A 25,561-nucleotide genomic window follows, 5' to 3' on the forward strand; every position below is an offset into this window, starting at 1 on the left:
AGACCAGGCCAAAGCTTAATGGGTTTACTGTGTGAGCGGTGACAGTTCATCAAAGTGATAACATAACCACCTAAAATAGCCCTGATGATGCAATAAGTCAATCTTGTTTATAGATTGAATACATCTGTACACTAGCCTTTGTATGTGTTTTTGAGTTGCTTTTAATAGGTTGGGTCACCATCACCTAGACAGGGGACTACGTAAACATCCTTATTTGCTTCCCAACACTCATTCATTGCATTCATAATCCACTCTTTTAGTTACTCTCTCACTCATCTCCTTTCTTTTGCTTCTTCCTTCTAACTCATGCTGCTTGACAAAAAAAGGCAAAGATGCAAATAATGGGAAAGAATGAAGTCATGTCATATTCAGATAACAGACTACATGATACTGTTAGATTTCATAGTGGGTGATATTAGGTTTAGGGGGCTTCAGTGTTGGTTTTTCATATAATCATATGTTTTTGAACAATTCACATGAAACAATTTAATTTAAATTATTCACCTTGTAAAATTCCCATAAGATCAGGTTGTAAAATACCAATGGAGCATGTAAATGTTTTACAAAGAAAGTATACTTCAATTGGAAAATGAGAGCGAAAAGCAAAACACATACCAAAGTTCTCACTGTGAACTCAGCCAACATGTTTGAGAACAGCCATTCAGGGACAGTCACTGCAAAGTAAATCGTGTGTAAAAGGCATTTAAAACCTCTCCTCTGTTGCTCAGAGTGGCTTAAAGTGGTTGATGCGTAGAAAAAAGTCAGAAGTGGGGCGTTATCAGAGCAGCTTGAAGGAGAAGTCGAGCAGCACTTTCTTTCACCTTTAATCTTTCTCAAGCTGCATGTGTGCATGAATGTGTGTTTGTTGGCTGGATCACTGTCAGCGTCGCTACCTGGGGGGATATGAATAATTCATGAGATGATACGTGAGAATCAAAGATGCTCTCAGCGTGTCAACACTTTGATACATGCCATAGCATTTTTCGATGCCGTGGTCCACCGTGTAACAGTCCCAAAAGCGATGAGGACAAATTATGGAGTTCTTCTCCCGTACTCTTAGATGACTTCATGAATATGAGATGGGTATTCTGTCTTCTGGTCTGTCATGACTGAAGCTTTGGATTGTCTCAAGTGATTCAGTGGCCGGAGGAGATGAGGGACAGCTCCGAAAAGTAGATAAGTTTAGTTGAGTTGACCGAGTTGATTTTCAAAGTCAGAGCAATGGAAGAGGTCAAAATGTCCTTATACGTTCACCTTTGAGATCCACCTTAATGTTTTCTTAAAATAAAGACAGAATGATTTTATGATTGAATACTCAATCTTTTGAAATAAATGAGAAAGCATCCTCCACCTTTCTTTGCTCATACTTTTTGCATGAATGGGATATGGGTGTTTTTATAATAGTATAATATGATATCGCTGGTCATGTTTGATATCACTTTTCCAAACAGAATATAATATTGAACTGCATACACAGAATACAGGACCCCCATGTTCTCTCTGTTTCCGTCAGACGGTTTTGAAATAACACTATTGCAGTGATAAATATTGCATTCATCATTGTACTATGCATGTTATCTAACTTGCTTCACTTCATAGAACGTTCAAGGGAACATTTAGAGCTTAGAATGTACATGTTTGTTTGTGTGTTGACCCACAACTCCTTAATCACTTGTTCAAGCATCTATTTAATGAATGTTCCATCTGTCTCTGTAGCAGGGAGAGAGATTGATCTTCAGGTGTCGCCCAACACGTGTTACAGTGCTCTCAGTCTTAATCATCACTGCCATTAGTCTCACATTGGTACTCGCGCACAGCAACACACAACACACTCACGTGTTGGCTGCACCTTGTGTGAAGAAGTCAAGTACGAGCTACAGAGTTTGCTTTGGTTAAAAGACCTTTGGTGAAGATGTTTATATGTGACCCTGGAAAACAAAACCAAACACAGTAGCATGGGTATATTTCAATTGCCAACAATACATTGTATGGGTCAAAATTATTGAAAAATCTTTACGATAATAAGTAAAATCATGTTCCATGAAGATATTTTGTACATTTGCTACTGTAAATATATACAAACTTTATTTCTGTGAGTGGATGCAGCAAAATTGCAAACCTAAAATGACCGGAAACTCGCCTAGAAACTTTGCTTGCTGCTCCCACTCTTTGGAAATTTGGAGGGTTAAAGGGGTCATATGGGGCCAGTAATTTATTTTCTGTGTCTTTGGTGTGTTATTAGTTGCCCGTACATGTATTAGACATGTAAAATAGCCCAGGCCTGCCTAAAACACCTTGTGTAACCACATCCCCACTAATCTACTTCAGTTCGTGGTATGAGTTGACTCTGACCGCCACAATGTATGCGCCACTATTGATTTGGAGCCTGATGTTCCAAATATGGTAAGAGGAGTTACATTTACATCACAAGCTTGCAGAATTCGACCAATCTCTACCCACCGGTTAACTGGCCAATCATAGTACACCTTGCTATTCAGAGCGATGAGCTTTGTAAAAAAATCAGCGCGTTTCATAGAGGCGGGGCTAAGAGGTGAAAAATACAACATTTGTACCTTAAATTGTGTTATACACATTGCATTCCATCTAAAACAAACGATAATATTAGTTTTAGCCAGTTCCTATGATCCATTCAAAACAAACCCGTTTCTTCTTAGCAACGGCCTGCTATAGCGCCTCTAATGGACTATTTTAATGGTGATTTTCTCAATATTTCAATTTTTGCACCCTCAGATTCCAGATTTTCAAGTAGATACATATACATGAATTAAAAGCTTATTTATTCAGCTTTCTGATGATGTATACATCTCTAATTCGACTTAACTTGAATTAGACTTTTTTATATTATTGTTTTGATTCTTTTAGCATTGCGGGTATTGGGTTCCTGTTGCTGAGGTTGTGGGTCCGATTCCCAGGGAACACACATACTGTTAAAATGTACAGTATAGCCTGAATGCCCTGTACATCGCTTTTGGATAAATGCGTCTGTCAAATGTATAAATGAAAATATATCATCTGCAAAATTATTCATTACATAAAACCTTTCCCCTTGTTTTTCTTAGTTTCAACTTTCCAAAATCTGTTATTTCATGTTAAAATAAAAAAGCACTTGGACTTCTTGATGCTACTGTATATGTAGTTCCCTGTATTTTTTGCACACCTGCATGTGAAGGGTAAAGAGAACTTGAGTGCGGGGAAAACAGCGAGTGAGTGAGAGAGAAAGTATGTGTGGCAGTGGCGGAGACATTGAGTGGCCGCTGTAAGTGGATGTAACAACTAGAGAAATGAAAGCTCTAGTGTGGGTTAGGGCGGCTCTTCTCCACTGAAGGGGAAATAACCCCTTCCTTCTCCTCTCATGTAATATTAAATACATCTCCTACCACTCCTCTCTCCTTCCCTCCACTTTCTTGTAGGGCATGTGGAGAGGGCAGTATCCTAACCTCCTGACGTCTTTCATATCAGCTCTCTCTCTCTTTCACTCACTCTCCCTCCCTGAGCGTTCAAAAAGAGTTCGGGCAGTAGCTACGTCAGCCGGCAGCGAGCGGAGCTGTGGAACTCACATGTGTTTCTCTCTCTCTCTCGCTCGCTCCATCTCGCACAGTCTCATGCCATTACTCTCCCTGGACTCCCTGGCTGTGTGGCACATCCCGGGGCACTAACACGCTGAGGGAAGCATCTCCTCCGTCTCTTCTCACCATCTGCACTCTTCTCCAACAGCTGCACACACCGAGAAGAAGGAAATAGTGGAAGCAAAGCATGAAAGAGCACAAGAAGAGTTAAACGGAAAAGAACATCTGAGGAGAAAGTTCGGAGATCTGGAGGTAGGAGAACTATTGGGAAAGAATCAGGAATGTATATAGATGGATGGAGAGAAGAAGAAGATGAAAAGTGTGGAAAGAAATAGTACTGAAGGTATGAAACAAGCTGGCTGAAGAAGATTTTGTAACTCGGACACACTTTATATAAATAGGAATGGGTCTGCGAGACAATATCAAGCACAGCGTATGAAGGTTAAGAAAAAAAACGATATTAAGCGCTCTATCAATATGTTCTAACAACTCCGGTGAGATTGCCAGCCGGTGGAAAGGAAAAGAGCAAACCCTCACTAGTAGAGATCAAGAATCATTTGTAAAGGGCTCTCCACACGCAGCCCTGGCCACCCACATGCCGATCGAATTTGTCTGTAAAATCAAGTTTGCTGAGGGCGACGAAGCAAAGGGCGGCACAACAGAAAGTGGCAGGACCGGGATGCTAGATGAAGGCCTTCGGCAGCAAAGGGGAAGCATGACTGATCTAACGTCCTTCGCTAGCACATCTTCTTTGCACGGCTTGGCACGGGTATTGGGCAGCTCTGGACGCTTGGGTTTGAGACAGACACTCTGGGCACTGGCCCTGTTGCTCTCTCTATGTCTGTTCCTGTACCAAGCCACATGGAGCACGGCGACCTATCTAGACCGTCCCCACGTGGCGGCACTACGGGAAGAGACTCGCCGCGAACTCGCGTTCCCTGCCGTCACCCTCTGTAACGTCAACCGGTTCCGTTTCTCTGCCCTAACTGACGCGGACATCTACCACTTGGCTAATCTCACCGGCCTGCCGCCCAAGAGTCGCAAAGGACACCGGCCGAGTGAGCTGCAGTACCCACCTCCTGACATGCTAGACATTTTCCAGCGGACTGGCCACCAGATAGAAGACATGCTGAAGAGCTGCAACTTCAGTGGTCAGAACTGCTCAGCCGAAGACTTCAGCGTGGTGAGTAGAGCAGGCTATGGTTGGCTGTCAAGGGGGTTAGTCATGGCAAGAGATTCTGAGGTTATAATAACATAATTAGTTTTAGTCTATGATTGCTCGGCTCTTTGTGTTTGATGACCCTTATCGTATGAGAGGTAGATAAAAGGTTTGTGAGGGAAAGGAATTGAAGACCCATTCATCTGTGCCTAAACCACGTAGGAGCAACAGACTACAGAAAAATCCAGACATCTCAATTTCAGCCTTCTAGACCTGTCACTATTCTCTCTCCATCATTTTCTCTTCCTGCTACGTCACAGTCTGTCCCATCTGATGCTTATTTCGGCTGGAGAATAGATGAAAGATTTAGGGGATGGACAAGCGACATGATTTGTGCATTAGCTCATTCATCCTAAAGCAGACGTGCATGCTGAAGTCACCAAAGAAAGTTCCTCTCGAAACTTAGATTCTTTTTGGTTAGGCACGATGGTGTAATGCTCAGATTTGCAGTCGAGGGTGTCATTTCAGTCTGCAATTTCCTCTTAGGGTTGGTCCTATCAGTTTTAGGAGAGTTAGATCAATCAGATGTTGTGGGATATGGACCATGAGACTTAAAATGAAAAATTTCATCTTAAACCTTATCTTTAAAATTCATGCCTTATGACTCATTTTCTCCTTTTTGGTCTGTGAATTGCTTTTTAAAGGGCTACTCCACATTCTGTGAGGAATTTCTCACCCTCAAGTAATTCCAAACCTGTATACATGTCCTTGTTCTGTTTAACACAAAGAAAGATATTTAAAGGGGATGTGCAACGTGTTTCATGCATTCTGACTTTACAATGTTAAACTTGCTGTCTTCACATGCTTGTATGACATAGGACGTATGACATAGTATTTATCTGCTGGAGACACGCAGCATTCGTATAGGTTTCAGAAAGTTTTTTCGAACATGAAAATCAGTTTTGTTACAACTTTTCACAGTCCCTTATTGGACAATTCTCCCGGAAAGCACGCCCACACGTCAACCCGCCAAAGCGAGAAGAAAGAGCATGCCCACGCATCAGCTAAGGAGCGCGGGAGAAGGTGAATGTGCACACTCAAGCAGCTGGAGCAGGAGTGAGAGACTGAGAGTGAGAGTGAGAGAGCAGGGCGTTCGTGAAGTTCACTGCATTTCACTGTGGAATGTTATATAAACGCTGGATATAACTCTGGATTTGGAGATCGTTTGAAACTGATAGATGGAGCGGTCCCTGGGCTAAAAGATGCCAAACATGAACATTTATGCATTATTGTCATGTAAGAGAATTATAAGACGCAGAATGTTAAGCTTTTACAGCTTTATCTAACTGTCCTGTATAAGGTACAAAACAATGTTTAGCGCAGTAAAAATCACTATTATTAAAAATGACACCGCTTGTTTTAATGAGTACCAACAGTATGTTATCATAGACTCTCTGGATACACTGACATAAAATATGACTTAGGGAGATACTGCAGGCTACATTTCAGAATCAAGCTGCATGGAACACCTGCGCGTTCTTAACAAGCATGCATGGGATATAATGTAAAAAGGATCCACTTGGCCGGCTGCATGATGATGAGTGGGAAGAGAATTGAATGGCACTGAAAATAGCTAACAAAACGTGTGAAACACGATAACAAAATACGGTACATTTTGATCAATGGAAACTAAAATCTAAAGTGACAAAAATAATTCCCTGATATTTCATGACTTGGACAAAAAATATAAAATTCCCTGACTTTCAATATCTAGAATAGACCTTTTAAAATTCCATGATATTCCAGAAATTCCATGACCCGTGGGAACCGTGAAAATCTACATAAAGCCACAAAAGAAGTAATGATGATGATGAACACACCTGAAAGCTACCAACGTCACAGCTGCTACATGAAGACGGCTAACATACGGTGAATCTGTCATTCACTACTTAGATCATTGAGAACCTTGAATTAAATTATGACCCATAGGATATTTAATCAATTCTGAAGTAATGTTAATAAATACTATTGATTTCCAGACATTTTTACGGGTTTGAGGTGGCAAATATCCTAAATACGAGGTGTCTGAAAGGCAGCATTTAGATTCGCAGAACAAAATAAATTCTTAAAAAATGTATGAAATAGTAACAGAATAAATATTTTCCCAGACATAAATGCATATAAAAACTGGCTTTAATAAATAAATAAAGGGAATCACTGAACGGGTATCTTGTGACATTGTGCTTTTTTCTGAAATGATCCTTTTGGGTGAATCAGGTCAAACTTGATAACCACAGTAAATGTGTCTCACATTTTCCACCAAATGAGCAAAATGTAAGGCTATGGGGTAATTTGTTGTGCAGGTTCTTTACTGTAGCTCTACTAAATGCACCTGGGAAAATACAAGTCAGGTTACATATCAATCACTGACAAACAGTCTGTCAGCAATATGCACAAAAGTGCATCAGTTTTCATAAAACTACGTAGCAAAAGAGACCACAGAGACGGCACAGAACCAAAAGCACTTACATTTCTGAAAATGAATAGACCATTGGGCACAATTAACATTTATAACATGCACACTGGCAAAGAACTTTGTAACGAATAAATCACCCAACTAAAATCGTATAAAACCAGTATATTAATATTTATTTCAACACATCTGTGTGAGAAACTATAAGATCAACAGGATAGTCTTCCCAAAAATAAAAATTCTGTCATGAATTACTTATCCTCAAGCTGTTCCAAACCTGTATAAATGTCTTTGTTCTGTTAAACACAAAGAAAGATTTTTGAATAAAGGTTTGCAATTGAGATTTCTGGGGTACTGTTGGAAAACCATAGTCGACCAAATATCGTCTTTTTTTGTTGTTCTTAAAAACACAACATAAAATATTTTTATGAATTTGGGAAAACCATTGATTACCATTTTTGGACTACCCCAGAAAGAGGTTCATGTCCGGCATCTTTTAGCCAGGGACCACTCCATCTATCAATTTCAAACGAACTAAAAATCCGGCGTTATATCCAGCGTTTATATAACACTCCTCAAAATTCAGTGAACAAACAACTAAGTTGAACTTTGCGAACGCAGTGCTCTCTCTCTTTTGCTCCAGCTGGTTAACCTGTGTGCATGCTCCTTTTCCCGCTCTCCTTAGTATACGTGTGGGCGTGCTCTTTTTTTTCTCTCTTTCTTCATTCAGTTGTAAGCAAACAGGGTATCCTTAAGCACAGCTGTATTTTTAGCTTTATTTATGCTGCACTTTTAGCATGTTCTTGTATTTGAATGAGTTCTATTGCTACATAATTTCAACAATGACGGTCAATTTGGTCTTTTGAACCTGAATAAACCGCACTTCACCCATGAAATTCTACTTTATACTGAATGTTCCTGTATGTATGTACAGCCACTGTTGTGTTATTGTCTAGCTCTACACTTCCCGCAATTATCCATTTTATTGAGTAATTTCAATGCATAACAATGACATTATAATATTCATTCAATTATCAAAACAAATTATATGTAAACAAGTTTGCTTATAAATGAACACTCCAATTTACACCTCCATTTCCAATCAAATCAGAGCGAAAATTTTGACTCAGCCAGCAGTTCAGGTGCGAAGGTTGCACCATTCTGTTTGTCAGAGATAAATGTAATTACTATTTTTGGTGTACGGGCAAGACAGCAGTAATCATTTCTGTAAATAATGACCAAGCAACGACCTTTGGGGAACAAGAATAAACAAACAAGTTGAGGTCAATGGATCAGCTCCTCTTTGCCTCGATCCTGCAGTTCAGTAATGATTTTGCATGCTTGATGTTTCGCAATAAAGTGGCACAGATTAGCGAAACTCACAGGAGACATAAATCAGAGCTCGGTGGCAGTGGGATGGGAGTGGATTGGTCTGTTCTGTCACTCAAGGGATTTGGCTAATCACTTACACACAGCTACACTGCAAACACATCTGCTCACCATAAACTGATGCAAAGAGAGATGTACTCGCATCGGACTTTACGCAAAATCTAAATGTATCCGATGCATCCGATTCACTCTCACACTCTGATGTTTGTCTAAAACAACACTCACGCACACACAATATCTCTCTTTTCTCTGTCTCTCTTTACGTATGATTCTATATTTAATGTAGTTCTTAAAAAAATATGCATGGAAAATTAAATAACCCCTCAGCAGTGATATGTCAGCAGGAGTTTCATACTGTGGATGACTAATGTGTACGCAGATGGTGATGTTAAAAACGTCTGTGTAAAGCCTTACAATTACATTAGTCAGTTTAGACATTTGAAACGCATTTTAGTTTTGATAAGGTTTCATTTTGTTCTATTTTGAATTCAAGGTGCAAGAGATTTCCTTTAAATTAATTTATTTTATTTTAGTTTTATATGGCGCCTCAGAAACAAGTTACTAGATTAACGCTCTTGCATACATTATCATTAATCCAGGGGCCTTCTGGTCTGTTTTAAGGAAATGTGAATCATTTTTTCGATTGAAGTCATAATAGTGCAAGAGTTGTACTGATTTTGTTTCAGACTTCTGGTATTTAGTTTATTCTTTTTACTGCGGAGGTTAATGAGAATGTTCTGGGGGCCAGAACGCTACCATTTCACTGGCAGACGTCATTAATTCGATGTGTCAAACTATATACCTGCACATGATGACCTTGTCATGACAAAGGGCAGAAGAACCCATAAAGAACAAGGCGTTTTGTTACCTTGAATCGTGCTTCATCCAGAGTTTTTTATTTTAATGGATTCGAATGTCTTTTGTCGTGTCTTGCCACTAAGAGGTGGTGTAGACAGGTGTAACAGTGTAGACTCTGTCTTGAGAACATTTCTAAAGAAACACCCCTACCCCTTGTTCATTGTTTAATAATAAAAAATTTACAATCATAGAATGCTTTACCCTGACTTTGACTTTGATGTTATGTTTGGAAAAAGCTGCTGGAGCCTGTTGTAATATAACCATATAATATACATCCATTTTATCATAAAATGTAATTAATGTTGTCTTCAAATTTTATAAATGCTTATCATGTACACATCATGACAAGTTCACCGCAAGAAAAGTTTTAGTATAAATATTGAAATTAAGAATACAGGTATGGTTGTTAGTGTCTGTGTGTATATTTCTTAGAAATATGTCCCTTACAGCATCAAATGCACAAACATCTATTACAGACATCTAATATACTGCCATTATTGTGACAGTCGACGAAATATACGTTGGAAAAATACGTATTCTTTTGTGATTTACTCTACACAAAAATCATCATGCATAATGTACTCTATAGAACATTCTGTGAAAATACAGTATAATATATTGATATGTTTAATATTGACTGAGTCAAGACATATAAATTAAATATACCATAATAAATAAAATAAAAATACCAAAAATGGTTCAAATGAAATGAGATTATGAAACCTTAGCCTGGTTTTCATAGGCATTGGTCATATCTTCATAAAAAAATAAATTAAAAGTAAAACACGATTTTACAGTTGGACTATGTATAACATATGTGTTTTTTTACAGGTTTTATTACGAGTAATCTGTCTAAAGGTCACATCTACTGTTAATGCAAACTTTCATTGTGCAAACAAGTTCCAAGCTTTATTGCTTTTTTACTTTAAATGATGGTTTTTAGATTTGTTCAGCTCCTGTACTGAAGTGTGAATGTGTTTACAAGCCTGTGAATTCCTCATTATTTTCAGACTGCTAATAGGAGTTTTGTTTGCTGTTTGATGGAAGGACTGAAGTTAAATGTCACTTCAAACTTCTGTGAAGTTCCCTTCTCTACATGAATTACAATTTCATTGATGCGACGCCTCTTTATTTTGACAAGTTTTACTTTTTATCATTTTGTGTTTTTTTCACAACCTACTTCCATCTGGAAATGCATTTAACTAGCATAGTAGTTTTATCTCTGTACATTAGTACAGGACCGGACCAGTCGCTCCCACTCCTGTGGTTAATTTAAAGCTAAAATAACAAGCATTTAGGTGTTTGTTGATAGATGATTTACGTATTGTCATGTGTGGTGTGTACAATAATCTATACATTGTTTATGCACAAAGAGCGGTCTATATCTCCATCGATTCTCACAGCCCACACCAAACATATCAGAAGCCAAACATTGATTTAGAAGATGATTGGTGCTTTGACTCATTGTGTCTTTAATTGGTTCAGCAGGATTGTGATAGCATTCGTGTCTGGTAAGTCCCTACTGCAATGCACCTGTGTGGGGTCAGTGATCTCACCTGGTGTTCGAACCCTCGCCTTCCCACCTAAGCGATGTGACAAAAGCCCTATGATGTACATACTGCAAAACAGTTATATTACTGAATTCAGACTAAACATGTTTAGATAATTAGATCTGTACGTTAAAATATGAACCCAGAAATGATGCACGCTATAGCTGCAGGGTTTGGTAAGGCGCCATTTTTATAGGGAGATTTTATTTATTTACCATGCAACACCATCTCTCTTTTCATAAAGAAAGATTTAGATTTGAGCGAGACGGTCATTGAAAACCTATTCAGAGAAATGGAGCAATAAAGTGCTAATCCATGAGAGGTTAAACACCAGTCGGTTTGCAAAACGCCTGTGGTTTAACTTTAACAGAAGCATAATTGAGATAATATAATGGCCATTGTCATTTCGTCTCATTGTGAATATGGTTGCGGAAATACAGCTATCATTACAATGCACAGAACTACAGCATGAAATGTTTATAGCTCTGTGACTTCACAAAATGTGAAAACATTCCTTTATTTTTGGTCCTCGTCTTCGAGCAGAACAGGGAAATAGTGAATCCCTAATCCCATCTACCATTCTGTCTTGGATTTAAGAATTACGATGATGTCCGTCCGCTCAGTGGTGTTCTCTGTTCCTGAAGACTTCAAAGCCAAGATAAGGATTTAGGGATTACTTTTCGGGCCTTGCACTGAAATCAATTGTGTTTGAAGTTGCTTTAGTATGTATGCAACGGTTCAGATTACTCAGCAACATGCAAATCGAGGGGCATCAAGATGATGAGAGGAGGAGAAAGAGATGGAGGGATACTAAAGAGTGTGAGAGAGATGGAGTTTATGAACAACAACTGCTTTTAAATCCCATTATTATCAGAGGCAGCATTAGATAAAAGAAAATCACCACACTTCTCTTAACTCACCCACTTCCAAATGGCATCTCATTAACGTCTGTTTCAGTACATGAGGTGTCCAGGAACGTAGTTCTTCTGTAACTTTTTTGTCACTTTTGATTAAATATCGAAGGAGACGAATATGTGATGCTGTGTTAATTTGAGACTCGTCCATGAATTCAAATCAGTTTGAGTTCTATTGACATTTGTTTTGTAAACAGTGTGAATGCACAAACTAACTGGCTGAAAGCACACATTTTCTTCTCAATTCTGATTGTTTGTTTGATGAGGCATGTGCAAGCGTTCAAACCGCACGCTGGAAAATAAACACAAGGATGTAGCGAGCTTGTTAGATAAATGTCGCACTTATCTGTTTCTTCTACACGGCTGTCAACATGAAATCTGTCTGAGAAGAGATGAAACTAACATGATCAAGGCTTTAAAAAGAGTTAATTTGCCTTTCATGTTATAATGTACAATATGTCGGATTATTGTTGTGACTCTATCACTTAAAGCTTTTATCTTCAACGTCTCCATATTTGCATTGGTATGTTTGCGATTGACAGTTAAAAATAATTTTCCTGAGAATAACGATTTTGAATCCAACCTACCTTTGCGCAGTTGATTATTTACCTGTTTCTTCTTTTTCAAAACCTTCAATTTCTCTTTAATGCTTCTGTTTTCTCTTTTCCCCCTGTGAGATAGCAGTGTAAATAACCCATTATATCACAGATATGACAGTTCGGATACCGTGCCACGCTGACATCCTCCGTCACCCAAATGGCCATAACCAACTGCAGCTGTCATAATTACACAGAAATGACCTGTCACCGAGCAGATGCATTATGCACGACGCGAACGCGAAAGATTCTTTTACTGTCATCGGGTGCTTTGATCTGTTTCGTGATATATGGAGGAAAATGCTCTTGTTCAGACAGGTTTTAAATTGATGAAAGAAATCATGTTCAGAGCAAAACAAATTTAGGCAGTTTTAATGGTCGGAGTTCTCAAAATCGGAGACGTAGGACACGTGCATGCGATTCACTCAAGGAACTGAATGGGAATTTATGATGGCATCTTTGCACACAACTGTGTATGTGGGATTTTTATAGCCCTATATTTTTTAAAGCTCGGTAGAGCATCCCTTTAATGTCCCTGTTGTGATTCATACACTCAGTCTATAACTCACTCTCCCTCCTTTCAAAAACAGGACAGAAGTGCTGACTACTTCCTTTTGACCCTAAGCTGATTTCTGTTGCGCTCCAAACGGTCGGTCCCAATAGAGAGAAATGTTATTTTTACTCTTCCTGGTCAGCAACCAGCTTGAGTGCATCAATTCGGTGACAGGAGGTTGAATAGTTCGTTGACTCAATTTTCTGGATTTCAAACAACTGCCCCCAATGGCCAAAGCTGGAACTGATGCAAGTGCTGTTGAGTGGAAAACGTCTCGGTTACGTCTGTAACCTCCGTTCCCTGATGGAGGGAACGAGACGTTGTGTTGAGAGACTGACTGGGGGGGTTTAATCTTGAGAACCTACCTTCTCCGAGATAATTAATTATAAAATGCCAATGGGCTTTCCGCCCCGTACATACGTGTATAAAGGAAGATGGCGGCGGTCATTTACTCACCCTTTGTACTGAGGAACCTGAGAGGGCATCCCGGTCACTGCAGTGATTCGGCGCAGCATTGGGGCATGAAGACACAACGTCGAGAGCCCGACTGAAGGGGAACAACAGCATACATAATGTATTTATTTTACGTTGCACTTAAAGGATTAGTTTGCCAAAAAATTGAAAATTCTGGCATTAATTACTTACGTCATCCCACAACCGTCCATCATATTTGGAGATTGATACATAAAAATTTATTTAAAAGTTTAAATAAAAATATATTATGCCAAAAACGACCTAGGTTAGCAAATTAGCTATTCGCTTTTTCATATGACTTTTATAAGACTTCTCTGACAAGCAGATACAACGATACCGGTTTTCCGCTTCGGTCATGTGATGTTCGGTGTATACTCTATTTCAGCATAGCAGGGCAATTTTTCAGACATTAAACAGTATATTCGGAATCATCATATACTATACAGCAACAACAGTGTATTTTTACGTAGTAAACATTAGTATGTAACACACAGAACCCTTTGTCAAACCTGTGCGTCAATTGATGGGACATTATGTTGTTAATGAATGGTTTACTAAAAAGGCTGCAGAGACCGACGGACAAGATGATAGTTGATCTAAGTGCCTAGGAAAACATGAGTCTGTAAAAAAATAAAAAACAAACGGAGATGGATGTGTAATAGCAAGCTGTCCCTGTGAGAGGTCATAATGAGGACATGCTGCGAGAAAGCGAGAGAGCATGACAAGATGAAAGAGAGAGAATCAGATCCAGATGCTTTAACAATGGAACAGCGAGGTGTATTTTGTGCATCTTGTTGTTTCTCTTCAGCTGCATATTAACAAAACTCCGAGCGTCTTTCAGACGGCAAAAACAAACAGAGCGTGCTGTAAATAAAACAATGCAGGTGAAACAGTTTCTGCAAAACTCTTTATCTTGTCTAGATTAAAGGTTCAAGCAATAGCGTTTTTGTCAGCAACATATGTGTTTCAGTTTTGGAGAGGTGAAATGAAATGAAGACAAGCCCTCCAGCTCTGATCGAACATCTGCTTCTAAGTTTCAGAATGTCTTACACAGCCCAAGGCAAAATGAGAATACACTTTCAAAACACTCTGCGCAGACGGAACACACACCCAAACAGCATTTATTCACAATATTCATTCGATTAAAGATGTCCCACAAATAATATATATTGGTTTTATTCTAAAAACAATGCACAGACAAAAAGCTTATTAGAAATAAAGCATTCATTGACTAAAATTTAGTTATTAGTATTTTGTTGATCCTCTCTTGTCTTTGCTATTTCCCTGGGCCTTGTCTTAATAAACTTTGCGGAAGTATTGTTTGCAATGTTTTGCCAAGTCTTTTAAATTCTTGTAGCTAGATTTCAGTTTTACACTCAAGCACAACTACGTAACATGCATGTAAAGTTTCAATACATTTTAGGAGTGTCACAATATACCGTTATGAAAATAACCTTGCTTATCGATACCATGTTAATTATATGCATATGATTATATCGTAAATAATTCAGCATCCGTTTAAAGTTTTGCATTAAAGGACCATTGTTTGATTTAACAGCTCACTCCACCCCTTTTGTAACACAACGGCTAAGGGAGAACTACGATGTTGTCACATTTTCGCTGCTTTCCTAAATGAGATATGAAACGTGCAATGTAGAGCAGTTTGTCCATTTAGGGCTCCTGTAGAAACAATATGACAAATTTGATGTAACTGGACCCGTGATGTATTTAGATATAACTCATAAGGTAAGAAAAACATAACGCTTCATTATCTTTATACACCTCTGAAGACATTACAACTATGTACATGATCTTGCATTTCTGTCAATAGATCCTCCAAAAAATTACATACAGCACCTACAAGAGCCACAACGTTTACAAACTCTTTCTAATCCCTACACTTTAAATTTTATGTGTGATCTGTTGGCCAAAAAGTAGAAAACACAAAATAAATCAAATTAAAGATGAATTGAATTGGTAGCAATATTTGTCGAGTGAAATAGTATTTTCACAATATGTTAAAATACAATTAAACAGATATTGTGATAATATCAATACTGTGAATTATTTCTGCCACAATAACCATGAAGTCTATATTTTATATTGTGACACCCCTATTTGAATCGATATATATGAATGAAGTGTGAAGATTTAAACATCACTTTTGGCTGCTAATAGTACTGCAAGAAAGTCAGCTATGAGCTGTACTTTAGGTTCTCTGGTGGAACTAACAAGCCTGTCAATATAAATATCGAGGGAGTGAATCATCTTGATTTGATATCATGACAGGCTGCAGCTTAAATAAACTTGAGAATTTCCAAGATGACTTTACCCATACAGTAAATAAGATATTGTATGTAAGGCAAGCAGGCGCAGAGCTAAAAGCGTGATGTGTGGCAGGATGGCAGAGAGATGGAGAGGTTCTAACCCCAGCAGGGGATCAATCAAGCGATCATTAAGTGTGATGTTGCATTGATTAACCCCAGCGTGAGGTTCAGAGGGTGATGGAACACATTCTATATAACCTTCAGCTTAACACACGCACACACACACACACACTGACGGATGAAGACCAAGCTATGCATCCACGCACGTACAGGTTCTCACACACACATCACGCCTATTGTGTGTGATGGACAGATGTGAGTGATGGATGACTCAGTTAGGCGGAACGGGGCTAGAAGGTTTTGGAGATGATTTTTGTTTGCGTGCACGCTTTGAGTTATAGCTTTAAATAGAAAGTCGTATTTTGAAGAACTTCACTGCGTGTATTACTGCTTGTCAGTACCACTCATAATCAAGGGTGCTAAAAACAGTGGTACAGGAGGAACAAATAAAATAAAAAGATTTTTTATAAAAATAAAATATAATAAAAAATATAAGATTTTTTAAAAACAAAAATACTATATAAAATAAAAAGAAATCAAATAAAAAAACGTAATAGTTGCCAATTATCTTTGAATAATTATTCATATATGACTTATAATGTGGCTGAATAGACACTAGTAGATATAACATGATAGGCTACGTAATTATTATACATCAATAAATTACAGCCTGAAGAATTGGTTTAAACATGCTGTATGTACAGAAAAATAAGATGTACTGTATGAGTGAATCTTTTTTTGAGGAATTGTTGAAGGTTTGTGGGTAAGTGGTCATGCTGTGTGTTTACATAGCAGAGAGTAAGCATGTGGGTGGGATCAAATGTGTGTGTGTACCGATTTTTTTGTTTCCTGACACAGAATCTCAAGGTTTTTCTAAAAAGGTTTACATTGTCACCCTCTCTACCGCTTTTATCAGAGACACATATTGGTTGTATGGTTTTCTTTAATTAAAACTGCGTTTAATTAGTCAAGCCTAGTTAGGTCTGCAGAGTACTTGATTCTCAGTGGGATCCAAACCAAGCGAACATACACACCAACAAGGCACACACTCCTAAAATATCATCACTAACCCACAGCAGGGCCATGAACACCCACAAATCAACACTTATATTGCCACCCATGTTTTTATTTTCATTAAGGAGAATTACGTCTGTATCTGAAAACATGCACTGATAACAAACCTTTGCATCATTTTTATTTTTTCGTTACAAACAATGTTATTAGTGTTTCTCAAATTATACTTTATTTATTCTTAACTTCAGACAGAAATGAAAATTGTTTGATAAAACCCTAAAAAGAACAGTTTTATTCTTGAATAAATTATAAAAAACTGTCATTTTATTACAGGCAATTGTATTTATCTGAAGACTCTTATTCTTAACTCAAAAATTTCAAGAAAGTTTTCACACATTTTATTTTCATAGAGGCCATCAATACAGGGTTAACGTAAAGATTTTGTATCGTATGGGCGTTTCGTCTATGGGTCCGGTGTTTTGGGAGCCTGAAACCGAACTTTCACTTTTCAGTAGGCCTATATTATGGGTAGAGTCACTGTAAAAATATTCCGTAAAAAAATATAAATGTTCTGTCAGTTGGATTTACAGAAATATACCGTAAAAGAATATTTTCCCCTGTAAAATAACAAGATATAAGGATATATATAATACAGATTTTCACTGTTTTTCTTGTAAATTTGCTCTTTTTCTGTAATTGTCTATTATAAGAATAAATTGTAAAATCAAAAATTTTCTGCCAGCTGGGGCGTCAGAAATAAACTCTAAAATAAGCATAGGTTTCACATTTTTCTTGTAAATTTGCGGTCTTTTTATGTAAATTTGCAGTCTTTATATGTTATGTTGCTGTTCAAGAAAGTTCAACTTAATATTTAAAATGTTTTTCTAGTGTGGAGTTGCTGAAATTCCAAATGCAATGTGACATAATGTGAAATGATTCATCTAAATATGGTTAATCTAAAACAACTAAACTGTTTCTTATACTTCCAAGTGGAATGTAATTTGCTTCTGACCAAACTAAACAGTCATTAACTTTTTTTCAGTTTGTATGTGTGTTGAGTTATAAATTCTTGTTTTGGTCCTTTCTGGGTATCTTCTGACATTATCTTCTGGGTTAAGGTCTCGGATTTGATACCCAGGCAATGCAAATTATGGTACAAATATACAGTAGAAAAATATACACTATATCTGATTGGACTATAAATTTGCGGATAACTGTATAAATATACATTTTGAGTCATACATGCTGCATAAAATGAAATACTCTGTGCAGGACCGCAGGGATCAATTCCTTCACTCCACAAACTAGTGGGCAGACTTGCAGCTGGTAGGCATATCAGTATCTGTGGAGGGTTTTCGAGAACATGGATTGGAAATACTGTTTCATTACAGTTATTTAGATAACTGGAGCAGAAACCTTGAGGCAAGACTGTATGCTTGTGAATAGGTGAACATCCTTGTGTGTGTGTGTTTGTCTGTGTGTACTAGTATTAGTTGCCATTTTAAGATTTGTTTTGCTTATTCGCTTTATCTTGCACAAAAATACTCCCGGGTGCAGTTTTATACTCTAGGTACTACATGGTACCTAGATGGAGTAATACTGCACTTTCATTGAATATAAATGAAATACAAAATTATCAACATATACATATGGATGATAGGGTACTTAAACATGTAGTACTGTACAACTTTAATAATGCATTACGGTAATACAGTCATTGAATACATAAATGGTTTGAAATTATTAATGCTGTGCTTTCTGATCTGATCAGACCAAAGCAGCTTGGCCTCAGTTGTTGAGAAATAGTGTTGTGTGAGACTTTTGTGTGGTATTTGTTTGTAGACAGCACCCTCACCAACAGCCAACATGAAAATCACTTCGAAGTAACAAGCGTCACTGCAGACACAATTAAAACGCAAAAATCTGCTGTCAAAGTAAAAATTCATAACAAAAAACAGTCTGTTATTCTGTTCCTTTCTGATTATATACTCTCTCTCCCGCATTTCTTTTATTCTAGCCTAAACTTTATCTCAGTTGAACAAATTCTCGCATAACCTCTGAGCTGTAAACAGATCACTCATGAAATATGCATTTTATGTTAGGCATTGTTAATCTTAGCCACACTTTTGCAGCTGCGCAAGTGTAACCAGTGTCTGTGTATGTGAGAACCCATAATGACTCACTTTAAAGTTAGGTTTATACAGTATGTGCATAGACACATTTTCCCATGAAATATTACGATACGCTTCCCTTTAACTAACTCCTGAGGAGTGTAATGAAAACCAGTTGTAGCGTCTTGGGAAAGAAAATCAATATGGCAAAATTTGATACATTTATTACATTGTCTGGATTTGACCACAGAATAAATTTCTACCTCAGAGAAGGGTTGAAGATTGATGCGTCTATGTTGATATTCTGTCTTGCCATCTCTAGCAAGTGGCCTGCTGAGCTCTTATCCCCATCTCACTGTGGATTATTCTAGATGTACATTTTACCAGAAAGAAAGTCATACACACATGGTATGTAAACCAATTTGTAACACAAATACAGGACAATCTCTTTTATGGGCAATTGCATAAACATAGATGACATGTATGGATGTTTATACACAACTAATTATAAACAAACAAACAAACAAACAAACAAATTACCATTAAAGAAGGTATAATGGTTTTAAATGTATTTGTGTTGGATTTAATGGGACTGTAATGCTTCAATTGGTATGTGATGGATTCTATTGGTTGGATGTTGAATCCTATTGGAATAATGCCCGGAACACACTACAAAAAGGAATCTTTCATTTGTGTTTACAGTCTACAGGTTTACACCCGGTATGGAAAGTGCTAAACTTTAAATGGAATCTTCTTTGATGGTTTCTATTGGGTTTGTTTTTTCATGAGGGGGGTTTCATTTAAACAATTAGTATTCCCATTATAACCATTAAATCCATTACATTTGCTATTTTGTTTTACGCAGAATTCTCTTGTTTTTTTTTCAGCAGGGTTGACAGACAGGTGGGATGTCCAATGATTGCATTTCAACTGAATGCAAAGATTGGACAAACATTTAATGGTCCTGCACCTTCCACAGAATATACAGTATTTATTTATATACATTTACTTGGACCACTTTACTTGGCGAGGATGTGAGGAGACTTTTAACCATCATAAAATAAAGACTAGGAAAATTGTTCTATTCTACCTTTTAAAGTAAACCTTAAAGCTTTTCTGTATTTCCAGGAAATTATTTTAATATTAAAAGTTTCACTTAAAGGAGTTATAATAATCGCTTTAATAATAACAGTCATCTAACAGGTCCAGGGCAGCCTAACTGTCTGTCAGGCTTAGTTGTTGCTTAGAGGTCAACGTAATGTGATGATATTAACACTGATTCTCTGTCCTGATGCAAAATTACATCACTTTAATGAACATAATAAATAAATATTTAAAGAAATCAATTAAATAAAATATAGAACACAATAATAAATGAATATATAGTCTGTTGTCATACATCTGTGTTAGATTATATCGATTTGATATACTGTAAATGTTTCAACTAATGTCAATAATGTTTGAATTGGAACATTCTCCAATAAATTGATAATAGCTATAACAATTTCAGACAATTATATTGGCCAAAAAGATGTAAATCCAAACAATTTACAGTGACCTACAGTTTAAAAAAATGTCAAGGTAAAATGGGATGCCTTGTGCGGGTTGTATATTGTCTGCCTGATGAGAGGGAGGCTGCCAATAATTTGTTATAATTTTTTGTAGCCTTAAATTCTTTACTTTTCCTCCAGTTTAACAAAATTATTTTATTGTAGGCTAGAGCTCCTTGCTGCATATTATTAAATTGTGTTGAAAAACAGGCCCTGTGTCACTTTCTTATCACAGTTTTTCGTGCATCTTCTCCAGTTGTTAGGTTTTCAGGTTTAACTTTCAACTTTATTCACCTTTCAGCTATATTCCTTTTTGTGCGGAGGTAGAGCTTGTACACAGTCTTTATCTTCTTTGCATTATTCTGTAGGAACAGAAAAAATGATTTGATGAGGTACTATTGGCATTTTGTTGTAATACCTCAATATTCCCTCGGTCACATGTGGTCCCACAGTGTCCTCCTGCAGACAATCATATACAGTATGTGAGCATCTCAACACACAAGTGCGCCTTCAAATCTAAAGTGCAAACAGTGATTTCTGTACCTAGACTAACCTGTGAATTTACAGACAGGTTATTCTCAATTGTAGATGTTATCTGAAATCCAGATTAAACCCTTTAAGACATTTACACAGCACTGTATTGTAATACATTTCATACAAAATAAAAACAAGTAATGTACGTTTAACATTTTTGTACAAGATATTTTAATAACCCCTTTCCTTGCTTAGTTTTTGAATAAATTGTAGCAAAGGTTATTATATAGTATTATTTAATTTATTTGTATTAAAATATGAATATATTTGAACACTTTATACTTACTGCATGCATTGAGTCATTTAGGATCTTTCTAGCCAATCTTTTCCTCTGATTTTGTTATTTGCAGCTGTAGTACCGCAGTTTCGTACATTTGAGGTTTAAATTGTTCACATGTTTTGCAGAAGGTAGATCACATGATCTTACCATTTTACCATTATGGAACTGAACTAAGCGTGACTCCTTTTATGGAACAGCCCTCAGATCTTTTTCTTTTTAATTCTTTCTAATCGTTTAAGTAGGACTTAGGTCACCTTTCTATGAACCCTTCTATGAGCGGAAGAACAGGAATGTGAAATCTGTTGACTCATTTATTTTGTAGTGAAAAAGAAATAACACAACCTGGTAGGCAAACACAAAGCGAAATTACGTTTAGGCGGTCTTGCTGTGTGAGCACATTTACATATTATTGTCTTGAGTCACATCAGGCCTTTTTTTCACACCTCCTTGTCTGTTTCCGTACCTTGTCTGAGTGATGGGCAGCGTTTTGTAAAAAACTATTTCAGGATCCAATTGGTGTCCTGAGATAAGAAAAGTGCAGTCTTCTTTAACAGGCATGTGTTTGCGGTCTACAGGTTTACACGCGGTATGGAAAGTGCTACACTTTTAATGGAAATAAGACGTCGCCGAAGCGGGTGAGGCAGGGCGGCACTGGAAATGGCTTGGAGCTGATGCTCGACATAGAGCAGGATGAATACCTGCCCATCTGGAGAGAAACAAGTGAGTAACGCATATACAGGAATAAAATCAACAGTTTAAATGGATCTTTCATAAAGAATTTTTATTATATTTCAGACGAGACGACTCTGGAAGCAGGCATTCGGGTTCAGATCCACAGTCAGGATGAACCCCCGTACATCCACCAGCTGGGGTTCGGGGTCTCCCCAGGATTCCAAACATTTGTTTCCTGTCAGGAACAGAGGGTAGGATAAACTGTGATAAAAATCACACTCTCTTACTCGCATGACAAACAGCCGTTCAACACCAACGTTTTTAAACCCTAGTTTAGGAGCTATTTCAATGAATCATTCATTTTTTAGGAATGAATGCATTAGACTGGTTCACTTAGGGCTGTAGGGTGCACTCGGGCAGAAGCAAAGCCAGACAGACTGTTTCTCTTAACGTCTAACATCTTTCTAGCTTACGTACCTGCCACAGCCGTGGGGAAACTGTCGGGCTTCGTCCGAGCCTGTGATCCCAGGATACGACACCTACAGCGTCAGCGCTTGCAGGCTTCACTGTGAAAGCACACAGGTGCTGAGAGAGTGTAACTGCAGGATGGTACATATGCCAGGTGCGTGTTGTTATCAAAACAGTCTGGATCATTACAAACAAATGTGCTGTGTTTGTACTGCCGCACCACTGTAGGGCTTATCTGTAAAACTGCTTGTTGAGGTGTTATGTCAGCTGTATTCCAGCATTCCTTTCTTCACTTGTGTGGATAAAAAAAAGCATTCTCACCTGTTTTGGACTGGAAATCTACGAGCCCTCGCATTTATGTGTCAATTTTTCGCACATCTAATCTTTCTACAGGCGATGCCGATATCTGCACACCCAGGAAAATCAAGTGCGTTGACAAGGCGTTGGGTAAGAACGTCAGAGACACGTTTTTGACACATAACCGTAAATACAGATGCTGATTTACCAACTGTGCTCTCAATTGACGTGAGCAGTTGACAGTGATAGTTCACCCAAATTCAAAAGGTTTGAAATGACAAGAGGGTGAATAAATGATGACAGAACCTTCATTTTTGGGTGAACTGTTACTTAAGTTTTCTTGCATAATGATCAGTGATGGCTCTATTGATTTCAAGTGTCTGCAGTTTCAAAAGCAGTCTAATGCATTTCAAACTATTGAACAACCTTGAGAGCTGATTGATAACCACATCATCGTTCATTTCAGTTGTCACCCATATATTTCCTGTACTCATCCACAGCTTTACTCCAGAAGAGCACAGGTGACTCATGTCCCTGCGGGACGCCATGCAATATGACTCGGTATGGAAAAGAGCTGTCCATGGTGAAAATCCCTAGCAGGGGATCTGCGCGCTATCTTTCTCGCAAATACCAGAAATCCGAGGAATACATCAGGTCGGTCTCGTGTATAAATGTGCACATATGCACAGTTCTATATTTAGAAGGCCAAACAGAAAATAAACCAAGTGCTTTTTCACGAGAAGCAAAAGGGATGCTTCTGTAAAGATACTTGCAAAGGTCTTTACTTCTGTAAAGTTTACTCGCATGTTCTGTCAGTCTTTTCTTATGACTAACAGGTCAGTTATATAAAGGGATAAGAAATATAATTGTGGTCCTCCATTGTCTCAAGAAAATAGAAAGTGGTTTTAAAAGACTGTTCATAAATGACATTTTGCAGGTTCTGTGAATTATTTTCCTTACCAAATTTTATTCAACATTTTCCACAATGCAGTAGCGTGCTAATGTCCATACTGTTAACCTGCAGTTAATAAACATTTCATCACCTTGGAGGGTTCTGTCTGACATATGTCAAAACTGAGTTGTTTACATATTCTTATTCTGTCATCATTTATGTTTATGATGTTTTTTTCATGACATAATGTACATTTTGGGACTTTTTTGAAAACATAAAGGGTTTGAACTGCTCTTAATGCAGATACGTGTAGCACCTTAAATTCATTTGTTTTAAAAAAAATTATACTGTAACACACTCTTCATTATAACATATCAATACATTCACAGAGACAACTTTCTCATCTTGGATATTTTCTTTGAGGCCCTTAACTATGAGACAATAGAACAGAAGAAAGCGTATGACATCGCTGGACTGTTGGGTAGGTTTGTAGTCACCTAAATTAATTTTCAGTCTGTGAAACATGGACTTTTCTCTCTTTTTTATGATGTCTCGGTTTGGTTTCCATTTCCAGGAGATATTGGTGGACAGATGGGGCTTTTCATTGGAGCCAGCATTCTAACTCTTCTAGAAATACTTGATTATATCTACGAGGTATGTCACTGTATGAGGAGACAATACACATTGTCAGTAGTCCTGTTGACTCGTGATCTTATGTCTGTAGGTGGTGAAATACAAAATCAAGCGACTCTTGAAACCTAAGGCGCATCAGAAACAACAGAACCAACGGAATTTAATCCAAGAGCAGATTCAGAGAACAAAGAACCTACGAGAACAGAATCTGATAGCCCAGCTGACTACCGGAACTGTAGCTACAGTCCGAATTGAAGAAGTAAAAGTCAAGGTGAGTCAAATGAAAAATTATTTAGTAAACATATTTTTGATGGCTTAAACATAAATGTTTTATGTATTTGTTATAGGCAGCCATTGATGTAGCAATGGTACAACCACACAGTGCACATCCAACGTCCATATTACCAAACCATCACAACGCGCAGCCTGAGGTACACCAGGACTTCGCTTGCTAAGAGTCTGTTCCTCTATGTTTATTCTTCATATCAATGAACTTGAAACTGGGCTCCTGAATGGACCTTATTCACCTGATACATTTCATTTCTTTCTTCACTAATACAAGCTGCAGCCAAAGTCTGATCCAAGACCTCTGAAATGGTCACAATGTATCAGAGCAAACTGTTCTCATTGTTCCAATATGAAGAAACCGAAATGTTCTTTTGTTGCATCAGATTTTATTCTCTGTCTTTTGCTTCATATCCATTTATGCTCTTTTATTCCGGGGCAACCTAGCATGGATTTTAAGAACTCGATCAGAGATCACACATTAATGACCTCATTTTCAAATGTAAATCCATCATTTCCTTCAAACAGGAACTGAATGAAAGTCATGAGGTCAAACAGAGTCGACAGGAAAGGAAATGTTAAGAGATTTCTTTCTGTGGTAATGTAATGTACAGCGCTCGCACCATTTCACCTCTTTCATTTCTTAAAAACGTAATGAGACTTCTCCGGAGGTGAACAGCTAAAATATGCCACTCGTCTTTTTTTGAGTAGGTGTTATGTTCTGTTCAGTCTTATGTAACTTTCGCATTGTGCTGTAGTTCTTATAATGGAGCAGTCTGTCTCCGGATTTGAAACACCAAGCTGGAGAACAATGTTCGCTGAAACCCTCTAAAGGTCAAAATAAAATAAAAACTTTAAATAATTCCATTTGAATGAAGTCAGTGT

General features: G+C 37.7%; 1 protein-coding gene across 1 annotated transcript; it reads left to right on the forward strand.

The window, feature by feature from the left end:
* Window positions 1-3,527: 3,527 nt before the first annotated feature.
* Window positions 3,528-25,542, forward strand: asic4b (acid-sensing (proton-gated) ion channel family member 4b). Its single transcript, XM_079460660.1, has 10 exons — window positions 3,528-4,770; window positions 22,005-22,149; window positions 22,225-22,352; window positions 22,570-22,723; window positions 22,963-23,016; window positions 23,367-23,520; window positions 24,148-24,239; window positions 24,333-24,412; window positions 24,483-24,662; window positions 24,739-25,542. Exons 1-10 carry the CDS (start codon window positions 4,183-4,185, stop codon window positions 24,844-24,846), a joined length of 1,683 nt encoding a protein of 560 aa, XP_079316786.1. The 5' UTR covers window positions 3,528-4,182; the 3' UTR covers window positions 24,847-25,542.
* The last annotated feature ends 19 nt before the right edge of the window (window positions 25,543-25,561 follow it).

The sequence above is a fragment of the Barbatula barbatula genome (genome assembly GCF_947034865.1).
Source record: "Barbatula barbatula genome assembly, chromosome: 7".
Lineage (NCBI taxonomy): Eukaryota > Metazoa > Chordata > Actinopteri > Cypriniformes > Nemacheilidae > Barbatula > Barbatula barbatula.

Bases quoted from the DNA above. Each gene is read 5' to 3' on its own strand.
- asic4b (XM_079460660.1), top strand. From the start codon at position 4,183: ATGCCGATCGAATTTGTCTGTAAAATCAAGTTTGCTGAGGGCGACGAA. The intron at 24,240-24,332 runs GTAGGTTTGTAG...TTCCATTTCCAG, and splicing joins TGACATCGCTGGACTGTTGG to GAGATATTGGTGGACAGATG. The intron at 24,663-24,738 runs GTGAGTCAAATG...TATTTGTTATAG, and splicing joins TTGAAGAAGTAAAAGTCAAG to GCAGCCATTGATGTAGCAAT.